We start from the raw sequence: 24,617 nt of genomic DNA on the forward strand, positions 1-24,617 counted from the left end.
ATTTCCAAGACCCAATCAATCATTTAGTCCACGGACTCGCTGCGAATGGAGGCGTGGCCCTCCCCAAGAAACGGGGGATGGGGGCGATACGTTGGTAATTAGGGCAGTGGAAAGTGGAAGAGAACATCCATTTCCCGAATCCCAACATGGCCCAGAAAAGATCCACCGCGTCTTCGGGGTTTATAATTAATTAAAAGCGACGCATTGTCGTTAAAACGAGGGAGTGGTTACAGGAGAAACCCAGGAGAGAGTCTGGGAGATGATCTATACATTTAAAGGAGTAAACACCCTTCGGAAATAGCCCCAGATGCAAGGAAATCGTCTTCAAACTTTCAAACTGTTCTCGGGAAGAACCACCCATACCCACGTCGAGGCACTGCGATTAGTTATGCTCCCACCCCCTGCGTTGGTGTGCGCGTAATAGAATTCTTGGTGGTTTGAATTCGAAGATGAGCATTGGCGGAAAACGCCACAGTTGGGTACCCCACCCTACTATTTGTACCACACACGTATAACCATAAAACAAAAATAATAATATATTATTAGTCTCATAATGACCGACACGTTAACCCCGAGCATATTCCAATCACGGAATCTTCAACGTCCACTTAATGGAATGGACTGATGTAATATATACAGTAAAAAATTAAGCCTATAAATTAAAAAAAACCAAACGAGTTTTTAAAACTAAGCGGAGTTACTTCTTTTAATTTCTATTTTCCGTAAAAAAAATATAATTATGTATATCATTTTATAGTGGATTAGCGGTATACATACTTAATCCCATAGGATTAACATCGATAGTGAGGATATCGTTCGGTTTAAAATTCCCTATGACGTCACCGGTGAATACATCTGTTACAACATAACCATTTGGTCGGATTAATCCGAGGTCACTGCAGCGCTGAATAACTTGTCTAGGCCCACCGTAATTAATTCTGTTAAGAAAAGCAACTGCGACGCTTCCTTCTGGTAGAATTGTTCTGTTCCAAACATCCACTGTAGTCGACTGTAAACAGAGAGAAAATCCATTTTGTGTAGATTGCAAGAAAGGAATGGGGGTTTACTTCCCCTCCGGTCAGTGGCCCAGGGAGTATGGGGTGGGGGGGTAAGTTTCGATCCCGGTGTTGGCCAAGAAAGTTCCCCGGGATTTTCCAGTGTGGTTCTCCTGGTCAGTGGCACAGGACCGAGGGCCTGTCACGTGTCACGGACGAAAGACCGAAGTCCCGGGTACACGTGTGCGTGCACGTAAAATAACCCTTGCCAGTTGGAATTCAATATAAGCGTAAACGGTAGTGCCACTGTTCGGGCAAAAAGTCCCCCATAGCACACTGTATGGCATATTAATGCAGCTGGTGCAGAAAAGTAGGATGTGACACCCCATTTCATTTCAACGATAGATAGGCACATGCCCATTTTATCATTTCTCATGCGCACAGGGGTTAGTGTAGATTTCGGCTCATAGTGAGTTTTATAAAAACATAGTTTCGAAAGAGGAGATGGGTATCGCAAAAGAGAAGTTAATTGGTGGTCTGCATCCGGAACCCTGTAAAATCTGATTACTTCCTAAACCATGCTGTCTGTTAGGCTCATACATTCACACGAATCCTACCTACCTACACGCATATATACGAAGTGTATTCCGGCATCAACCGATAGAGAATGCGACCGTTTGGTTTTAGATCCAAGTCGCTATTCGATGTGCTGCTCATCGCGCTTGGGCGACACAAGACAATGATTTCTCCCCTACTAGCATCTTAGATTTACTTACCACTGTAAATATATATCTCCCTTGTTTTCCAATCTTATCTTGGTTAACGGCTAAAATCCTCTTATTAATTAAAAGATCACGTGACTCGTTTCGAATATTTCGGAGATCGACGGACATGAGAAGTGGTGACGCCATCATAGCCCACATTCCCATCTGCACCTTCTCTTGATCTTGACTTAAGCCAAAATCTCCAATAACTAACTGAAAAAATATTTGTTTGTTGTTGTAGAAATAAAACGTCCTAAATACTGAATTTCATTATTTGCTTATATTAGACTAGGCTATTTTTGACAGTGTGTGTAACAGCTTACTTTGACGTCGACTTCCACCGAAGTGATGTCTCCGACATTTACATTATTAGGTGCCTTGTCAGTGGTACAGGATGGAGGGTCTGACAAAGACAAAGTCGTTCGGATGGAAAGAAAAACCGAGGTACCATGTACACATTGACGTGCACGAAAAAGATCCTTTGGAAGTTTGAATTCGATATAAGAGTAGGCCGTAGCGCCGCTGTCCAGGCAAAATTCCCCCCATAGTACACTGTATGGCGTAAGCCCGTCTTCATTAGCCCAGTCGGAGCAGAACAGGAAGTTACATTATTAGGTGATATATGTGATTAAAATATGGTTATTAGGGTGTTTCACTTTTCACTTTTTTTGGAATTTCTAAGGTTTCTACCCGTCACCGAAATCCACTTGGGGTCAAACTTACACCGTAATATTTTCAGAATTTTCTTGCCAAAAATGGCTGCCGAAGGCCATTATTTCCAAAATTGCGAATATTTTCTGGATTTTTGGACGTTTTGAGCTTGACAGATCACTTAGAAAGGTCAGGTATGGCTTGTAATGTATCTATTTTATGCTTTTTAGGTGTGCAGAGTCCATTCCCACTATCTTAAATGAGATAGTCAGAATCCAAGATGGTGGAAATCCAAGATGGTGCCCCAAATTCCCTATTTTCGTGACATGGAAAATCATTTTTCAAAGACTATGTCATTCTGAACATCATTTTGGCCCTGATAATAAATTTTGCACTCATAAAATTCATTATCAGGGCCAAAATGATGTTCAGAATGACACTGATGCACCTTTGAAGTTCCGATGGAGTATATTCACAACACTATTAATCTGGCAGAACTATGACTGAACCTGGAAATTGTTTACAAAGTTTTTTTATGATTGATTTATGTAGCCTAAGGTGTCCTCTTTCAGAATGTGCCGGGTGAACCTCGGTAACGCTTGAACGTTTTGAGAAATTCAAAATGGCATCCAAGACGGCCGGCATTTCTCTAAATACACTAAAATCGTTCATTATGTTGTGGGGTGATTAGATGATAGTAAAATCCAAAATACCAGATAATACGACCCTTTAACTCGTTAGCGGCGGTTGGGGGCGATTATTTCACCAAACCAAATGATATCTAGAGACAAACTATATTTCTGGACATAGGAGCATAAGAGTAATATGATAACACCACATACATGCCTATCAGGAGCTCCAGGGCCACATGACAGACTCTGGAGCATGTTGGCCGGTTGTAATGTTCTCACTGTAGTAACCTTCGCCCAGTAAAACAGTTCCGGATCAAGTTCCCTGCAAATGCATCATTCGTTGAGCAAGACTACATGGTTGGGTGGGGGGATGCTGACCATACATTTCAGTTTTGGATGTCCAATTGTGCATACCCTCCAGCGTGTTTCGGACATCGATTTGCTAGAACTTTGTCCATAACCAACTGACATGTACAGTGGCCTGTACAAGCACAGATTCTATTAGAGCGTCTGGAGAGAGAATACAATCAAGCTCTCACCACTTTCAAAGCTATTCCTTTCCCCACGACGTAACAGCAAGTAACTGTGTCACATCCAGTAAGAACATGAGCTGACAGGATTTCAATGGTACTGGACATGTTTCTCAGAAGTTGAACCAATGTCAACGGTTGTTCTTTCCTCGATTGGTGATTCCATTGTAAGAAGCTTGTTATAGACAGAGCTATTGCAAATCGCTGTCTGAAACACGTTGGAGGGCATAGGCATCCAAAACGGGAAATCTGTCGTCATCATCCCCACCTAAACCATGTAGTCTTGCTCCAAAGAATGATGCATGTGTAGGGAACGTAAAAACATGTCATCACCAAGCTATTGTGTGGCCTTGACTGGAAGATCGTAGTCCGCAGGAACTATATTGCTTGGTTAAGGACACTAAATTGAGAACATTACAACCGGTCAACGTGCTCCGGAGTCTGTTACGTGGTTCATCAGATGTGGATGCAAGAGTGACATGTAGTACGCGTGCTTGTAGCAACACTAGGGATGGCTTAGATTATACAGTATTTTGCAGGTTGCAGCCAGAAACATGACTAGACGATTAAACTGAATATTACCTAGTTATTTTCGTGTTTTACGGGTAGAATTTGTTGGGTTTTTTTTAAATATTCAAAAAACAGCTTGTGCCCCCCCCCCTTTCCAGGGCCGATCCATGTGGTCCTGGTGCTCCTGATAGGCATGTATGTAGTGTTATTGTATCACTCATTTGCTACTATATCAAGAAATATATAATTTGTCTCTAGATATAGTTTGGTTTGGTGAAATCGCCACAACATAATGAACGAGCTCAGTGTATTTAGTGAAATGCCGGTCGTCTTGGATGCCATCTTGAATTTCTCAGAACGCTCAAGGGTTACCGAGGTTCACCCGGCACATTCTGAAAGAGGACACCTTAGGCTACTAAAATCAATCATGAAAAAAAACTTTGTAAACAATTTCCAGGTTCAGTCATAGTTCTGCCAGATTAATAGTGTTGTGAATATACTCCATCGGAACTTCACCTTCAGTCATTACCTTGCGCCATTTTCAACCAAAGGTAGATCAGTGTCATTCTGAACATCATTTTGGCCCTGATCATGAATTTTATGAGTGCAAAATTTATTATCAGGGCCAAAATGATGTTCAGAATGACATAGTCTTTGAAAACTGCTTTTCCATGTCACGAAAATAGAAGATTTGGGCGCCATCTTGGATTTCCACCATCTTGGATTCTGACAATCTTATTTAAGATAGTGGGAATGGACTCTATATACCTGAAAAGCATAAAATAGACACATTACAAGCCATACCTGGCCTTTCTAAGTGATCTGTCAAGCTCAAAACGTCCGAAAATCCAGAAAATAGTCGCAATTTTGGAAAAAATGGCCGTCGGCAGCCATTTTCGGCAAGAAAATTCTGAAAATATTACGGTGTAAGTTTGACCCCGAGTGGACTTCGGTGACGGGTAGAAACCTTAGAAATTCCAAAAAAAGTGAAAGGTGAAACACCCTAATGGTTATTCACATCAATGTGTTATTCGAAACAGTGTGGGAGGGGGAGCTCTAGTCAAAATGCGTCATTTACTTCATTTTGTTATTCGAAACAATGGAAATACCCAGTCAAAATAATATTATGTATGGCGTTAAACAATTTCACACCTAACCCCAGTCATTCTGACGTTGCCAACGTTTTAGGCAAGTTATTTTGAAGTTAGACGTCTTGTCGACATGTCTAACCCCGTCATTTGAACATTAGGCGTCTTGCTAACACTCTACTCCAGTTATTTGTCAAAACTTCACTGCAGTTATTTTTACGCTAGGCGCCTTGCCAATTCTCTACCCTAATAATATAAAACACAAATTTATATGATGGAAAACAATCACTGGGTTTATTTCATACTACGTTTCAACAAGTTCATCTTGTCGTTCTCAAGTAAGTAATGACGATACAACCTTGTATATAATTTGATTTCTTGATTTTAGCGCCGCGGAGCAGCTGTTAGCTGGAGCACTCAGCGCTATACAAAATGATTATTATTATTATTATTATTATTATTATACTGTCATTACTTACTTGAGAACGACAAGAGGAACTTGTTGAAACGTAGTGTGAAATAAACCCAGTGATTGTTTTCCATATAAATTTGTGTTTTATATCATATGTTCAATTACTAAATGCCGTATAAGGATTTCACTCTACCCTAATCAGGTTCACTTTACTCATTTTGTCAACACGTTGCGAACGTCATTTTGGCGTTAACGTTGAAATCTCCAACTTGAAAACAACGCTGGATTCGGGGTACAAGTCCCTTTTGGAGAAACTAAAGGCTGGCACATGACGGAGCTCTGGTTTCCTCTCGGGCAGGTAAAATGCAACATGAATCACGATGTGACAAATATTACTTACCTCATCAGGATCATTCCAGCCACCAGGTCCGGCAAAAGATGCGAAATCACCTTCATTTTTACCATAATGAGTTATAATATCCAAAACGCTACTCCAGTCATCGGCAATATCGTGATCATTTCTCCATTGGTTGCAAGCTTTTCTTATATCAGCATAGTTAGCCTACATAACAGAAGGTTTATTTAAAGTCAAAACTTATATCAATAAATAATTAGCTTAGATAAAAAAAAATAGTTCATATCAGCGCTAAAAACAACTTTTAGCCCAGAAAACAAATACTGTATGTTATGGATAAGGTCAACTCGTATTATATAACAATAATATAACAATAATAGATAACAATACTGTATGTTAGAGATACGGTCAACTCGTACTAACAATATAGTTAACCTTGAAAACAAATACTGCATGTTCGGGATAATGTCTACTCGTATTATATCAATATAGATAACCTAGAAGACAAATACTGTATTTAGAAATAAGGTCAACTCGTATTAAAAATATAGTTAACCTAGATAACAAAAACTGTATGTTATGGATAATGTCTACTCGTATTATATAACAATATAGTTAACCTAGATAACAAATACTGTATGTTAGAGATATGGTCAACTCGTATTAAATAACAATATAGCTAACCTAGATAACAAATACTGTATGTTAGAGATAAGGTCAACTCGTATTAAAATATAGTTAACCTAGATAACAAATACTGTATGTTAGGAATATGGTCAACTAGTATTAAATAACAATATAGTTAACCTAGATAACAAATACTGTATGTTAGAGATAAGGTCAACTCATATTGTATCAATATAGTTAACCTAGATAACAAATACTGTATGTAAGGGATAATGTCAACTCGTATTAAATAAAAATATAGTTAACCTAGATAACAAATACAAGGTCAACTCGTATTGTATCAATATACAGTGGACTCTGTCACATCCGATCTCTGATCACTCCGGATTGCTGTGACATCCGGTATGATTTTCATGTCCCGATTTATTTTCTTGTTACTTCAGCCAAAAAGTCGCTGGTAAATCCGAATTCTGTATGTTCCGGATTCCGAAATCAATCAGTCGTCCCGTCACATAATTTCCATTGAATCGACACCGTATAATCCGTACTTCAAACGGTGCGTGTGAAGCATCCAATTATCGGTGAGATTAAAACTCAATGGGTGTGAAGTCAGAAAAGATTAACAAGTAATCACCAATCAATTATCGGTGAGATTAAAACTGTGTTGATTACTTTGATCGGTAAAGCAGTGAACCCGAGTTGTTTTAAGGGAGTGGACAAGATCTACCTGCCAGTCAATTGGTCGGCCAATCGCAAAGCTTGGATGACAGGTGCCGTTTACTTTGATTGGCTTGAAAAACTGGACATAGAACGACAGATTATAAATGACAATTGACTGAAGACGGGGACGATGAAGAATATACATTAACGACAGACTTGACCTATTCAAAATTCCTACGCATGCTCAACGACATTAAACACTTCGCACAGATTAAGGACGAAAAGATCATCGCAACAATTCATTTGTTAGAAGATGTTGCCCAGGACTCCGCCTTACGATATGCTTCCGGTAATCTTAACTAAGCAAACTACTTTAAACGATTACATGCATTGATATTTATAAATATATTGTACGCATGCATTGATATTACATGTAAACGATTTATGAATATATTGTACGCATGCATTGTTATTGTTAATTACTTAATATAATAAAATTTTGAAAGTACAGAAAAGTTTATCATTTATAAAGGGAATAGCATTCTGGTGATTCGAAGCTACAATATAAAAATACTTCCGGTTTTCGAAGTTACAGTATTTCCGGTTTTGGAGAAAACTCGGTATTCCGAAACGCTGTGTGATCCGAATTATTGTAACGATCCCGCACGATGTCGGATGTGACAGAGTCCACTGTAGTTAACCTAGATAACAAATACTGTATGTTAGGGATAATGTTAACTCGTATTATATGAATAAAGTTAACCTAGATAACAAATACTGTATGTTAGAGATATGGTCATCTCCTATTATATCAATATAGTCAACCTAGATAACAAATAAATCAACAATATAGTTAACCTAGATAACAAATACTGTGTGTTAGAGATATGGTCAACTCCTATTATATCAATATAGTCAACCTGGATAACAAATAAATCAACAATATAGTTAACCTAGATAACAAATACTGTATGTTAGAATAAGGTCAACCCGTATTATATCAAGTTAGTTAACCTAGAAAACAAATACTGTATGTTAGAGATAAGGTCAACTCGTATTATATCAATAAAGTTAACCTAGATAACAAATTTTGTATCTTGTATGTTAGCCTCCCCCCCCCCCCCCACAGCCACTCACACACACACAACCACACGAGGTTGGACAGTCTACCAGAAACCTTGTACAAGTTGGGAATCTAAACCACCCCACTTGACTCAGTGGCAGACCTTATGTTCTAAAAGGCGCATATTAGACCCCACTCCCTCCCCTACAAACAGACAACCACACACACTAACCCCATTTAAGCGATCTAATTGATAAACTGCTATGACAACATTATTCAACTTTGGGTCAAGTTACATACATGGTCTTTAACAAGATCACGTCATAGTTACCGAATTAATGTCTGTAAACAGATAAATGATCACACAAGTTAAAAATATAGTTTGACAAGCTATCTACTTCAGTTGCTAATATATTGTTTCAATGAAATTTAGTAATTGAACTGGAATATACCGGTGGCAATTCTATGGAACACAATTACAGCTTATTACTGAGCGACGTTTGGACTAGGCTTCTCTAGTCATTAAATGGGTCTGTGTTTTAATTTTCACAAATTAAGTGAATCGATAGTTATTGTGCATACTGGTTTATTTACAGTTATTGTTTCAAGCCGATTTCTTGGTGCCTTTGAGTTCATTGAAATAGTGCCCTGTGAAATAGGGTTTTCGAAAATGCCGAAAGTTCCACAGGCACTTGAAGGGTATTAAAATAAAACTTCTTACTACTGCTTGACTATATATTATATATAGCATATAGTCAAGCAGTAGTAAGAAGTAGTAAGGTTGGTAAAGCAGATCACGCTGCAAGTGCACCCTATCAAATGGCTATTAGGTTTAAACACACTGTGGCCCGCCGAAGCAGCCTATAAAATAATTGATTTCCTCACCCGCCTCATTAATGCAGAGAAAGTAAGACGTTAAACTCCATTTGAGTTGATATCATTTCCTGTGAATATCTTTCCTGGTTGTAAAATAACAACTATCTGGCTCATATTTTTAAAGGAAATATTTATAATACGATAAAAACACCTAACATGATTATGAACAATGTTGAGAGAGAAATGGGGTTTAACCTCCACTCATCACATACTAGGTCCTTTCGGGACTAACACATGATTTAATTTTGTAGGGATCTTTAGCCGTGGGAGTAAATCGGAGGGTCTTGAGATAACCCACGAGGTTGTAAGGGTGAATCTACTCCCTGTCAAGTACAAGCGGGGAATCAAAACCACGCCACTTGACTCAATGACAGACCTGATTCAACGGCCGCCTTGCCATTTGGCGATATTTATATATTGATATATTGATCCTTATTTATGTACATTTTTATATTGTATGCTGCCCTTAAAGATAAATTGTCCTAGAAAAATACTGGATTACCCGAAAAAAAAACCCAAAACACTGGGCAAAAATGTCAAGGTATCACTAATTGGCAACCCGACTGTTGTCTGCCAGCTTATTGTGTGCTAGCTTGACTGAGGGGGCGGTTGTTATTTCTTGATCAAATCGTTAGGAGATTTTGGAACATTGAGATGTGTCAACGTACAAAAGCCCCTGCAATTTAACGGCGGAACAAGAAGTTGTCAAAAAATAATTAAGAATTTACTTAAGCCTCAATATGCATGGTAAATGCATTCTGAAAAATGGACATTCCCTCAAAGAAGCGGGGTGACAGACATGGCCTTAACAGACATACCCGCGTATTCAAAAGTTTGAGAGGGATTTGAATCAAATTTTTGATAGATTAATTAGTTTTAATATGTGTCATAAGGTCTGTCATTGAATTAACTGGCGTGGTTTCGATTCCGTACGTGACAAGGGTCGCCTGTCCAATCTCGGGGGTTTTCTCCGGGTCCTCCGGTTTCCTCCCACTGCGAAAGACCCCTACGCGCAAGCGAATTATTGAAATAAATTTGAACCATGTGTTAGTCCCGAAATGACCTAGTTTGTGTCGATTAGACGTTAAATCCCATTTCTCTCTCTCTCTCTCTAGTTTTAATATGTTTTTTGTCCAAAGATATCATCAAATCATACAGTTTCAACGCAGGAAAGTGTCTTTAATGGGTGTTAAAATCTTATCTTAGTTTAGCTTACATATTGAATGACAAACAAAAAAAAAATAATCGAAAGTGTCTTTAATGGGTGTTAAAATCTTATCTTAGTTTAGCTTACATATTGAATGACAAAAAAAAAAAAAAAATCTACCGAGTGATATATTGGTTTCAATACTATTCGTATCTGGTTGTACGTTATCATCGGCGTGTGTCAAGTTCACCCAACGCCTTCTTTATCCACTTACGGAAGACCAAATGAGCAAAAAAATGCAATTACGAATTATAAAATCCATCTCATAATTACGAATTTTAATCAAATCTATCTCGTAATTACGAATTTTCATCAAAACTATCTCGGAAAAACGGATTTTAATTAAAAACCTTCTTATAATTTTGAATTAACTATCTCAGATGGGCTTGAAATTATCTCGTAATTATGCGTCAACTACGAGATATTCAGAACTATTTGTTTCAATGAAAAGGGAGCCTCGGTGGCGCAGTAAGAAATGAAATGATATGAAATGGGGGTTAACGTACAACTGTTTTACTCCGACTGGGCTAATGAAGACGGGCATACGCCCAACAGTGTGCTGTGTGGGAAATTTTGCCCGGAGAGCGGCGGCATGGCCTACGATTATATTAAAGGGGTCTTTTACGCGCACGCACGTCCCATCCGAAGTTCCGAACGACTAGACAGCTGAACTAATTGATCCTAATGGTCTTCCGTACGAAATATATGTTTAATACGTTATGTTTAGGACTGGTGTTTATTCATCTGATATTAATCAGTCATATTACAGATACTGAAAGACAGGAAATTAACTGAATCAAAATGAACACATATTTACGATTTTTATTTTGTACGATTATTGTTGCTAGTGTACTAGGTATATTTATAATGGGAATATCTGCGAATAACTTTATGCGTTTTATTGGAATGAAGAACAACACACAATCATTGACAGGGGAAGAAAAAAAAACCCGGGAAAAATCTGGGTTTCAGCCAGTGGGTGATGTACATGAGTCGTACGTCTATTCTGCGTTTTACGACAACAGACACGCACCTGTTATACGGATTATAGCCATACTGCGTGACCATTTAACGCCGGATGTTTTCAAGTGTGTGTCTCATACAGTATCCGAACAACGTGTTTTCTATCCAGCTGTATTAGAATATATCCCTGAACCCAAATGGGGATATAAGTAAGTATTAAAATATTAAAAATGTTTTATTTTATTTTTATAAACAACATTTTATTCAGAATTGTATCTAAATAGCGATTGGGGAACAGGCATACACTGTAAACAACTTTTGTTGAAACAGCACAAACTTGTGTTATTTTCAACACAAGTTAGGTGTCTCTATTCAACAATACAAACTTGTGCTGAAACAACACAAACTTGTGTTAAAGTTTGGCAAATAACACAAGCTTGTGTCAAAATCTACACATCACTTATTATTTATTCATTAAATGATAGGAAAATTTAAATTAATACTGCAAATCATTACTAAATAGACCTTTGGAAGGTTAATAAACAAAGTTAATTCCAATACTAATAAAATTGTGTTATACTATCACCCCCCCCCCCCCCCCCAAGTCAAAAAGAAAAATAGCTATTAAATTTTAAAAAGAGACAAACACTGAGAATATAAAAGATATGTATACAAAATCGTTACCCCAACCCCCGAAAAGATCTAATTATCTAAATACAACCCAACCAAGCACTAATAAGGTTAATTATACTCTAAATTGAAATACTTCCAAAAACTGAAAAGTGCTACAAGAAAATGAAATATAATAGACATTTACAAAATACTTACAGGGTTTAAAGTAATATTTCATACACACAAAACAATAAACCCCATCAAAACGCACTGTTACAGAAGTTATAAATTGAAATGGAACCCTTTCCTCCTCAGGCGTAGCCCTCTCTTGCCCCCCCCCCTTCTTGTGTTTGGGAATGATATTTTAACATTAAACAAAAAAATGTTTTAATGCTTTTACAATCACTGCATTCTTTTCCAGAATTATAAATTAGATGGTTTAATATTTAAAATGTATGGTTGTGTTCTCTCGTTGTTGTTATCATACATCAAATACTCTTCGAAGCCTGAAAAATAAAAAGCAGGCCATAAAAAGTATAAATAAACTTTCTATGGTCCACAATGTTCAATTAAACAACTTTGATGTTTATATATCTAAAGGATTTGATGTATTTGTTTTTTAATTATATTTTCGGTGATATTGGTTTTTATTTCCATATGTAAATATATTTCTGTGATATTGTTTTAATTTGTCTCGTAAAATTCACCATATGTTTGGCGCAATATAGCCCGGTTTGAGCTGACGTGTCATAAAACAACATTTCATTTCATTTCATTTTGCATATTACTTTTTTGTCTTGCCCAGTTATAGACCCAGGTCCAAAATCACTACTAAAGTCTTGATATTTGAGACTAAAATGGATATTTGTACTATGGTGGATTCGGAATCGTTTACGTGCAAGAAGCAAGAACTGGAGACGGCATGATGTCATTTTACCATTACGACGATTGAAGACAGTGACGCCATTTTTGTTAATCTAAAACATTAAAATTAATTGGTAGTGTGGAGTAAATAAAACTACTTTTTTAAAAAAAAAAACGAGAATACCATAATACCTAATTATCCCAGAGGAAATTTGGTTTACGGAGTAAAAGGCAACACATATAGATATAAATAATGTTTTTTTTAAAGTTATAATACATCATGTAATGTCTATACAGTTATAGAATTAGAAATATCATTTAAAACCAAGTAGCCTATATACAACAGATTGTATAGACTTCTGAATATAGGGTGTCTACAATTATCATTAATCATTTAGCTTCTACATGTACAAAGTTATAGAATCAAAAATAGCCTATATCGAACAGATTGTATAGATTTATGAAAATTCTAATATTATTTTTTATTATCATTAGTGCGCCCTTTCATATAACGTGTTCAGGAGCACTTTACAAAGTGACAAAAAAAAATCGCTGCTCTATATATACCGTGTTATATTATGAAAGTGAAAATGAATAGTCAGACCTTTTATGCTCCCGCCACATGTCTAAAACAACAATATGTAATATAAAGAAGAGGGTGAGTGAATTGTTTAAACATTTGGACAATAACACAAAGAATGTTTCACCGGTGTCCTCTTACCAAATTAAATCTAGAAGTATGTGATAAATGTACACATAAAATTGTCCTGTGGAGCATAGGCGTACGGGCTCGATGACTGTTAGGGGGAGGGGCAGAACCTGAAATCCCCAAACAAATTTCTGGTGCGAGTGGCGTGGGAGCGGAGTGCACCATGTAGCCCCCCCCCCCCTTCAACAATAGCTTTCCTGCTATTCCAGCCAGAAAATTTATCTGCCGCAAAAGCGTTTTCCTGCTATTCCAATATAGTTTACCTTAGACAAAATATCTGAATCCCAAACAACCATTTAACTGTCGCGGGGTATGGGGAAATTTTGAAAATTTAACCGGCGCAAATGTGCTTTGCTGCTATTCTAGCCCGTGAATTAAGTAACTTAAAAGTTTCAAATCGGTTTGCAATCGAAATCCCACTCTATGCCGACCTGAATTCCAACCATCCAATCAGACTGTTGCAGCTACATTCACAAATACTAATCGATGCTAGAAAAATGTCACACAAAGTAGCGTGGCTCCAGACAAAATGTTTTAATTGGTAGTTTAAAAGAAAAGTAAAATAATGTTTTATTAGATTTCGGGAAATTTAATTTTCCAACCAGATGAAATAATAAATTTTGTTTTCACTTTAACCTTCTGCCCGAAAAGTCAGATTGGCCAAAAGTTAAGGGCCGGGACAGCTTCCTACCACCCGGCTCGTACGCCTATAGATATTTACCCATTGGAAAATGAACGCAATCCAAGTATTTAAACATGCATTATGCAAGAGCTAAATCTACCTATTGCTGGTCTTGCTTTGGGTCTGAAATGTTATCTAAATTATTAATTAGACATTTTAATTAAAATTAACTTATCAAGACCATAATCAACTCTCGATGCCATCGTCAGCCTACGATATTTAATGGATTTGAATACATTTTTGTGGTGGATGATTTAACGTAAAAATGGATAATCGAGACTTTGTTTATTATCGTATAAACAGCAGTAATGGCGATCGAGGCTAGCCTAAAATTAAATCGCTAATATCCCGGTTCAAAGTGAAGCAATTTATCGTTAATTTTCTGCATATTGTGTTTTAATTCTTCAATTTTTTAACTATAATAGCGAAAACTGTCAGCTCTTTATCTATTCATACCTAATGCCCCTTTAAGAAGAATATTACATTACATTTATTTCAATTAAAAACTGAGGGCGATTCTTGCGCTACATGAATCCTCTACAAACTATTATATTGTGAAAGTTGAATCGTTACAACGAATACTTAATGTTAGTCCAGAAATGACCTAGGTTGTCTCGAGTGGACGTATTATAACTACCTATAAACACTTTTCGTAGGACTGTATCTTTACATACAGTAATAATTATAGGACATTGTTAAGAGAAAGTATAAAAAGAAAATTAAATTGTTACCAATTTTTCTTTGTGGAGTACTTGGTAAATTCTCCATGACTTGTTAAAACTGGAAGAGTTGGAAGAGCCACATATACAGTTCTTAGCTATTAATTGTGACTTAAATAATACAACACAGACACAAGGGTTAAACGGCGTGTTATAGGAAAACGTCTACTTGTTTGTTGTTTTTTTAAAAGCATTTAGATTTCATTTCAACCAAACCAATAACACAAACTCGCAAGAAGTTATTATCTAGCCCATGTACGGGTTAATTTCTATTTTATCCAGAATGTCAAAAAAGAAAATCCAGAATTAAAAATGGCGCCCACCCATAATAAATGAAACTCATTGAGCGTATAAATTCATTATAGACTCTTACCTTCTGGCCCGAGTCGAAGAGTTTCTGGTCAGTCTAAGTATTGGAACAACTATGATGATTAAGCACAATTTCAGAAAAAATAGATAGACCAATAAGAGTGCTGAATTACCGGAACGCTTCTTTAAGATACCGTAATCCCTCGTCTCCCGCCATTGGAATACACACTTCCGGTGAAAACGTATCGATATATTGGTGCAGTGGGTTTTAAACGAAACGAATTATTAATGTACATAGAAACGATATCGATGCTAAATTAAATGTTACAAATACGTGGTATTATTTTTGTAAATAATTTGAAACCTGTATTCTCTGTGTCATTTATATTTTTAAAAAAAAACCCAAACAAAACCTGCGGTATTGTATTCTCTGTGTCATTTATATTTTTCAACAAACCCCCCCCCCCAAAAAAAACAAAAAAAAACCCCAAACAAAACAGCTGCTCAAAGACGATATCAGCACGCTTTTGATACTAGCATAATACTCCAAGAAAAAATTTACCACACAGAATATAGTAAATAAAGTATAGTAAACTTAAATATCAATACAAGGTGTCTGAACAATTCGATTATGAGATGGATTTGATATTGATGTAAGAGAAATTAAATTTGATTGGTTACTTTTCAGTTAACCATTAATGTCCAATTTCGAGTTTATCAAACAAATAATTTTTTTTTTTTTCAAAAAAAGAAAGAAAAAAGAAGTAATAATTACGTTGTCATAATTCGACCACTTTATTTTAATTTATTGTTATAATTTCAGTTGAAACCTAATGATAGATTAGACTTTTGCACAAAACAAACAACAATTTGAGCTATGGTAATAGATTAAACTTACATGTAATTCATAACAGAATAATATAAGGTCCACCGTGATTTATAGGACGCGAATAATGTTTCAAGGCTTCTATTATTTTAACTGATCATGAATTCTTGTCGTTTCATTTTAACGAATCAGTTGATTAATTAGTACTCACACCCTTCCTATGGGTTCGAATTGAGCCTTGTAATTCATTGTGTTGATTAGAGTTGAAAATGATTATGGATCAATTGTTATTTTATCAAATGATAAACAACTCAGTTGGTATTTGTTTTGTAATTTATATTTTGACCAAACTATTACCTATAGTAACGACCACATTCCAAAGAGGTCACTTTACAGCATTTTTCTGCATAGCTACGATCCCCCCCCCCCCACCTTCCTCCTCCACCCACCTTCCTCCTCCACTCCCCCTCCCTCTCACCCACGAACGACTGAATTGAAATGTCTTTTCATAATCACAATCCAAGTGAGTCTAGAAACTTGTGGGCTCTCAAATTCAAACTTTCTATGGAGTTCATATTTCATAACCACAAAATATTTGTTGATGGTACATGCTTATATGAAAAACAAACTCACAAAATTAAAAAAAATATACACAAGTTTGCATTAAAAGCAACACAAGCTTGTGTTAATGAAATGTAAAACAACACAAACCTGTGTAGAATAATTTTCACACAAATTTGATTTTGTTCGGTGTTATATATATTAAACCCCTCATCCTGTCAGATATAGATACGTGTATTTACAATTTATATATAAACCATGTGTAAGTGGAAATATAATTACAGCGAGTGTGTATGACAACGAAATGTGATGAAATCAATGAGGAGGCACGCGCCAGTCTAGTCCGAATTGGTGACTAGTTATCTTTTCTTAACTTCGACATAATGAGGTTTAATTGTACTTATTGACCCGTCTTTTTCAGGTACCGTTCGGGCATTATCACGTGCAAGCTGACGAATTCATCACCAAACCCAGAAATAATCTCAGTTGTGCCCAGCTCCACACTAGAGACAGAACCAATGAAGAACCTATCAAATTACCTCCATGTTCAAAAACACACCATCGTGCAACGTAATTTCACTCGATGCGTTCCGGCTTTTTATGACTTTCATGACAAAATGGCGCTGATTCAAATGATGGAAACTGATCGGATGTTTGGTATGGAAATGTTTATGATGTATGATTTTCGTGACTCCACAGTGGACGATGTGTTGAGATATTATCAACGAAATGGTGTAGTGAAGTTACAACAATGGAATTTACCCATTAACACGTCTGACATTCACTATTATGGACAACTGGCACATGTGCATGACTGTCTGTACAGAAACATGTACCAATCAAAATACGTTCTATTCGCTGACGTTGACGAAGTAGTTGTCTCTTCTCTTTTTAAAACATGGCATGGCATCACTGACAAATATTGTCAAAATAAAAACTGTGCCGCGGCGTCATTTACTTGTGCATTTTTCCCCACATTTCTCAACTCAACTGTTAAAAATTTCACAGGTAGAAATGACGCAATGAAGTACAACATGACGTATTTTTTTAAAACTACGCATGCAAAAGTTCTTCCAAACCAGGGAGCTCGCTCAAAGGTCTTGGTTAAACCGGAATGTGTGTATTTTATGGAGATACATAAGGTTGCCAAATTCTACAGTAAGGCCCACCATGAGTGTTTAGTTTCTACAAAAGACGCCGTGTTGCACCACTACCGATCAAAGCACTCCCTTGACATGCGCACTCCTTACGCAGAAGAAAACACAATGCATACTCTAAGTGAACGACTGATTCCGAAGATTCTTAAAACTTTTACTAATTTATAGACATATAAAACTTTAATGTATCCCTTTCTAGATTGACCACCACTCACCAACACCACCCTGCTTTACAAAATACTATGTCCAGGTGTGAGATCCCTGTCCAGTATCTAATCTATAGTTGCTAGAGTAGATGATGCAATCATAACGGTAAAATGAAGAATAATGAGTCACATGATGCTTTTTGGCGCGAAAGAGAGAAGAGCGTTCCGGGTAGGAAACATGGCGTGTGTGCCAGGCAGTCTAGCCATTATGATGTTTTATCGATATTGTGTATACATGTAGTTTACAGTAGTTTTCGGCGGTTAGCCATCCTGATAGAATAGGAGAGATGACATTGTGTAAATGTAAACTGTAGTGTTACGGTAACTTTTGTATTTAAGCTCAATTGTTGAATGGTTATTAGCAAACCACGTTTTGACATGCCACACTGTACGTAAGCTAAGACTGTAACTTGTGAAGTCGTAAAATTGTAGCTGATCTTATCGTTGAACTGTTACATTAAACTTTATTATAAGTACTGTGTAGTTAAATAGCATTTGGGGCTCATGTTCATATAGACGCAGGGAAGCAGTTTAATTAAGTACCGGTAACCATAAAGTCTCGGTTCGTCTGCAATGTTGAGGACGGGATTACAATAAACACTTTCTGTTGCGGTATTAGGGCAGGTCTGTGACACCAGGTCAATGTCAAAAGACAGTTAATCGACCAGAATGAACATATCCCGCAGACTAGTGCCCCCTCCTCAGTCCCGTCCCGTCCCGTCCCGTCCTAAACGTTTTGATGTGTGTATCTTGACAAATATCCTTAATTTTCAAACCTTACCTTAGTCTCATATAGCGGCCATTCACATGAAAATACGATTGGTCGACCAGTTTGATTTAAATACATACTCATTTGAGGGTAACCTGTAATACAATACAATAAATGGCGTCCCTGAGTACATTATTAATTAACATTATTCTTAAGTCAGGTGTTGTTTGGTAGTCGAGTTGTCTAACGCGTGCGTTCTAGATCATAAGGTCTGCCGTTGGGTTAAGTGACAACGAGTAAAGGTCACATGCCTAACTTTGTGTGCGTTTGCGCGTCCTTCGGTGACCCCTACGAGTTATTGAAATTAAATTCTGCCATGTTAGTCCCGAAATAATCCAGTTTATGTCGAGTGGACGTTATATCCCATCTGGTGCCAGGGCCAGTGTAAATTTCTCTGTTGGGATGGCAAGTGTTAATTTACCCAAGAACTTGATAAACTCAGATGCTCGGAGACAATATTTCTGTTCATTTAGGTGTAAACATTATAGGGTAAGAATTAGACTGAGGCTAAAATGGCGACAAGGCTAAACTGGCGAAAATGCTTCGCACGTTTGTTTAATCGACGTTAATTCAATGAATGCAGTTGAAATAAAAAATAAAATATCCCCCCCCCCTCCCGGACCTCTCCCCTTCGTACACACGAAACTGTCACTAAAAAGAAATGAAATGAAATCAATCCATCCATCCATATCTTGTAAATGAAATAGGATTAATGTTCTATTTTTCTTCTCCGACTGGTCTAATGATGACGGCCATACGCCATACAGTGTAGTGTGCTATGAGGGACATTCTGGCCGGACAGCGGCGCAGCGACCTTCTCTTATATCGAAATTCAACTATCGAGGGATTTTTTTACGTGCACGTCAATGTGTACACGGAACCTTGGAGTTTCGTCCCATCCGAACGACTAGGCGGTGTCCCTTGCCAGGCCCTCTGTTCTGAACGACTGGCAACGGGGACTGAAAAGAACAACATACCACGAGCCATGTCTGCTGGATTAGAATTGCAGCCATCAAACTTCAGTAGATCCACGCCCCAATCAGCAAACGTTTGGGCATCTAACTGTAAGTGGTATTCACTTCCGGGAAACTTGGCACATGTCTGAACGCCAAAGTCTTCGTATATGCCAAACTTCAGTCCTCTTGAATGAATCTAGAGTTTGCAGAAATGGAAAAGGTATTTATTTAGATATTACGTTATTGATTAATACAAAATATAATAAAAACAGCGACTTGTAACTTGTAATTGTTATTTAAACATGCATTATGCAAGAGCTAAATCAGTCGATTGCAGGTGTTTCTTCAGGCCTGAAATGTTATCTAAATTATTAATTAGACGTATCAAGACCATAATCACCTCTCGGTGCCATCGTTAGCCTGCGATATTTAGTGGATTAGAATACATTTTGTGATGGATAATTAAACGTAAAAATGGATAATCGAGTCTTTGTTTATTATCGCAAAGTGAATAATGACGACCGAGGTTAGACTAAAATTGAATCGCTAATATCTCGGTCCAGAGTGAACTTTGGCTGAACTTTTTTGTATTATAGCGAGAACTGTCAGCTATTTATCTAATCTTACCTAATGCCCCTTTAAGCACTTACTAACATGACAAGACCATTATCAACACTTTGGGTCATCGGGTGGCTTAGCTTTTGAATCAGTCAGAACAACCGCTACATTTAACATTTTAATAACAAAATGGATAATTGTGACATTGTTTATTATTGTAGCTATAGTCTTTCTTTATATCTCCACCGTGGTTTATAGCTCCCCTAAAGACTTAGATCCTACTCAACAATAAGAGAGATACTAGCTCGACGGTGTTCCAATCGCTCTTTAGAGAGCTATAAGGTCTAAGTATAGTGATCATGTTCCTATTTTTACGGATGGTCCGAAGGGTGGTGATCGGTTAGCTTCGACTACCGTGACGCCATCTAAGACCACATAAATATGTCCGTCTTCCACCTCCTGCTTCCATATTTACAGCTGAGCTTCAGGCCATTCTCGAGACCTTGGAGTTCATCCAAACTTCAAAACACTACATCATGTCATCTTTACAGAGTCTCTGCCCCCTCTTCAAGCAATTAACAATAAACAGCTTGAACACCCATTAGTAGCAGACGTTACCTTTTAAAGATTTTAAATTATCAATAAATCATTTCTTTTGTGACCGCTGGCAATGGTCTTGGGATCTTGCAGGCACCAACAGGAGGTATGATATTGTTTTGTGTCGCTCACGCAATGGTCATACTTTTAGAACACATTATTTTCATTTTAAAGCGAGCGCCTCAACCGGAAAGTGAACATTGTCAAGTACCTTTGGCGTTTAAGCACATTTTGATTGAGAGCAAGCATCTCTAGAATATTAGATCAAAATATTACCGCTGTCACACATTACACCATTTATTTGCGAGAGAGAGAGAGAGAGAGAGAAGGGGTGAAACGTCCACTCGACACAAACTAGGTCATTTCGGGACTAACATATGGTTTAATTTTATTTCAATAATTCGCTTGCGCGTAGGGGTCTTTAGCAGTGGGAGGAAACCGGAGGACCCGGAGAAAACCCACGAGGTTGGACAGGGGACCCTACTCCTTGCCACGTACAACCGGGGATTCGAAACCACGCCAGTTGACTCAATGACAGACTTTATGATACAGCGCGCGCACGCTAACCAATCAGCCATCCAACCCCCCCCCCCCCCCCATTTATTTCCACAACCGGAGCTATATTGTAATATGCTAAAGAGACAAATGTTTATTATAAGTTTTTATTGTATATGTCATTGTATATAAATGGTTTTCTTTCATTTTTATTGTTTATATTCATAGAATCCTTGATATTTATTTGATAATTATCTGTGGTGTTTGTTTTTATTGATGGACATAAATATATTTCTGTGAATTCATTTGTTTTGTCTCGAATAAATCAACATATATGTTTGGCGCAATATAGCCTGGTTGGAGCTGACGTGCCACAAAACCACATATCATTCATTCATTCATTATTGCAGCCATGATACTTGACAATCGAGACTAGCTTGTGATAACACTGATAACTTCGCTCAAATAAAATATAGAATTAAATATATATTTATTTCACCATGTCTATTTTGGAACTATTATTGCGAGAACGGACAGCTATTCACCTAATTGTGTTGAGTGGACGTTAAACCCCACTTCTCTCTCTCTCTCTATTTACCTAAAGCCTTACATAATGCATCTTTAAATGTAAATAAACAACATAAAATGTATTTACATAATCAGCCAAAGCCTTAATTCCACCAGGGAATCTTAATGGATCAGGCTGTAGTCGACCATTTGCATCTCTAGTGGGAGCCAACCAACAATCATCTATACAGACGTATTCATAGCCAGCATCCTTATATCCGTCTGCTACGATACGATCCGCCATTTGTTTATATAAATTCTCACTGAAATAAATATGAGAATCAATGAAATCTTTGTCTGCGATATCATCCTAGGTGAAAGCAGACGTAAATCCCTACTGACTGACTAATATATTTACCCACAGAAATACAGAACATAATAGAAATGAAATGAAATAGAGTTTAACGTCCTACTGTTCTGCTCCGACTGGGCATACGCCATACAGTATGCTAAAAGGGAAATTTTGCCCGCTCAGCGGCACTGTGGCCTACTCTTGTATCGAATTCCAACTGCCAAGGGATCTTTTACGTGCACGCCAATGTATACAAATGTCCTCGGTTTTTCGTCCCACCCGAACGACTAGGCAGCTGTGCTTGCCATACGCCATACAGTATGCTTAAAGGGAAAATTTGCCCGCCCAGCGGCACTGTGGCCTGCTCTTATATCGAATTCCAACTGCCAATGGATCTTTTACGTATACGCCAATGTATACAAGTTTCCTCGGTTTTTCGTCCCTCCGAACGACTAGACAGCTGTGCTTGCCATGCCTCCAACCTGCACCACCGACAAGAGGAAACCACGCCGGAATATCCCGATGAACATTCTCGGCCAACGCTGGGATCGAACAGCGACTTCCAGGCTAGCGAGCCAGTGTCTTACCCACTCAGCCACCGTGGCTCCCCAGAACATAATAATAGCGTGTTATTTTAGGAAACCTACCCTAATACGCGACTACTTTAACTTTGTATGTTCCCTTGAATGGAGAAATGGGGTTCAAACTCCTATTTTACTGCACCGAGTGGGCCAATGAAGACAGAGATACGTCATATTCAGTATGCAATAAGGTAAACTCTGCCCGCGTGTCGGCCTTCCCATAAATCGAATTCCAACTTTCAAGGGTTCTTTTACGTGAAAGCCAAAGTGTACACGGTACCTTAGTTTTTCGTCCCATCCGAACGACTATTAGACGTTGCCCTTAACAGACCTCCATCCTGCACCACAGATAAGGGGAAACCTACTGATTAGCGAGCCACGGTCACCTTGAGTGGGACATAAATCGCCTTAGGCATTTGTCCAAGAACGTCGCCACTTACCCGATGCAATTATCTGGGTCGTTAACACAGTCGGTATTACACAGAAAACGTTCCCATGACAACCACCCCATCGGTGGAGTCAAAGCCAAACCGTTGTCCAGGCTGTAACCATGGTTACAGAATAGCAAAACAATACCAAATAATACCACAGATCTCATCTGAAATAAATATAGAATAACAGGTCAAGTACCGACAGCTGCACCTGAGCTTTCCTTATTTCTACTTAGGAATAGACAGTTACCCAATTTTTGGAGACAAACAAAACATAAATTATCGATGTGTTTTAAGATAAAATGTCCTTCAACCCAGTCTGGACAGATGGCACCTGTAACAGACTTTGTCAGACGTCGTCGATTTTCTCCCGATTTTCCGATTTCCTTCTACAGCTAAAGACCCCTACGAATTATTGAAATAAAATTCAACCATGTGTTAGTCCCGAAATAAACCTAGTTTTTGTCGCGCGGAAGTTAAACCCATTACTCTCTCTCACTCTTTCTAAGTGCTATGAGTGAAATTTTGCCCGGACAGCGGCGTTACGGCCTACTCTTATTTCAATTCCAACGCTTCTTTTACTTGCACACGGGACCTCGGTGTTTCGTCCATTCCGAACGACTGACTATACGTTGTCTCATGCCAGGCCCACTGTCATGCACCACTGACAATGTGGTTGGGGGGGGGGGCGCCAGAACTTCCCAATGAACTTTCTCTGTCAACGCAGGGATCCGACACGGGTCCTCAAGATTAGCGAGCCAACGTCCTACTTTCTGAACCACCATGGGCCCGTTCCTCGTTAGTCCCTTTGTCATACACTACTGAAAATGAGAAATGACGCTCGAAAAACCCATGGAACGCTCCAGGCATTCTCAGTCTAATACCGAAAGCTTTATGATTTTGTTTTACAGACCTTCAACTGGGTGTTATGCCAATCCTCTTTCACTATACAGTAAAAGGGTTCACAGCTAAGATGTATATAGGATATAATAATATATGTATAGACGTTTTATCTTCGATGGCTATTAATAGTCTATTGTTGACTTTATGTTTGACAAAAAAAAGTATACTATCAGTCATTCCTTGGATGAGGTCAAAGAGGAATTGTACACGCGTTGACCTATATATCATGTTAGGCCTATTAAGCCTCTTCAATCCCAACTGGTAAAGGTGTGATGTTTAAATTATTATTGCTTTCTTAGCTGACAAAGGTAGATTTAAATGGATAAATATACTTGGTAGTCTATATTCCATTATTTGTCCACATATATGTGTGGTTTAATGGTCGAGGGCGAGACATTAAGAAATATATTGAAACAACACGAGGGACGTCACCCCGACGTTTTACGACCTTTCTTTCTTTAAAGCGTGACATGAAACGAAGCTGGATTCA

General features: G+C 37.9%; 1 protein-coding gene across 1 annotated transcript; it reads right to left on the reverse strand.

The window, feature by feature from the left end:
* Nucleotides 1-751: 751 nt before the first annotated feature.
* LOC126830463 (alpha-galactosidase A) lies at nucleotides 752-23,385 on the reverse strand. Its single transcript, XM_050560851.2, has 7 exons — nucleotides 23,234-23,385; nucleotides 22,009-22,183; nucleotides 19,725-19,899; nucleotides 18,760-18,842; nucleotides 5,983-6,144; nucleotides 1,772-1,972; nucleotides 752-1,009 (listed from the first exon to the last, which is right to left on the reverse strand). Exons 1-7 carry the CDS (start codon nucleotides 23,302-23,304, stop codon nucleotides 752-754), a joined length of 1,125 nt encoding a protein of 374 aa, XP_050416808.2. The 5' UTR covers nucleotides 23,305-23,385.
* Between the last annotated feature and the right edge of the window lie 1,232 nt (nucleotides 23,386-24,617).

This window comes from Patella vulgata, chromosome 8, assembly GCF_932274485.2.
Source record: "Patella vulgata chromosome 8, xgPatVulg1.2, whole genome shotgun sequence".
In the NCBI taxonomy this organism is placed as follows: Eukaryota; Metazoa; Mollusca; class Gastropoda; family Patellidae; genus Patella; species Patella vulgata.

Excerpts from the sequence above, each read along its gene's own strand:
- LOC126830463 (XM_050560851.2), bottom strand. The coding sequence starts at position 23,304 with ATGGGGTGGTTGTCATGGGAACGTTTTCTGTGTAATACCGACTGTGTT. Across the intron at positions 22,184-23,233 it reads GACCCAGATAATTGCATCGG|TGAGAATTTATATAAACAAA; the intron begins GTAAGTGGCGAC and ends TATTTATTTCAG. Across the intron at positions 1,973-5,982 it reads GCTGGAATGATCCTGATGAG|TTAGTTATTGGAGATTTTGG; the intron begins GTAAGTAATATT and ends ATATTTTTTCAG.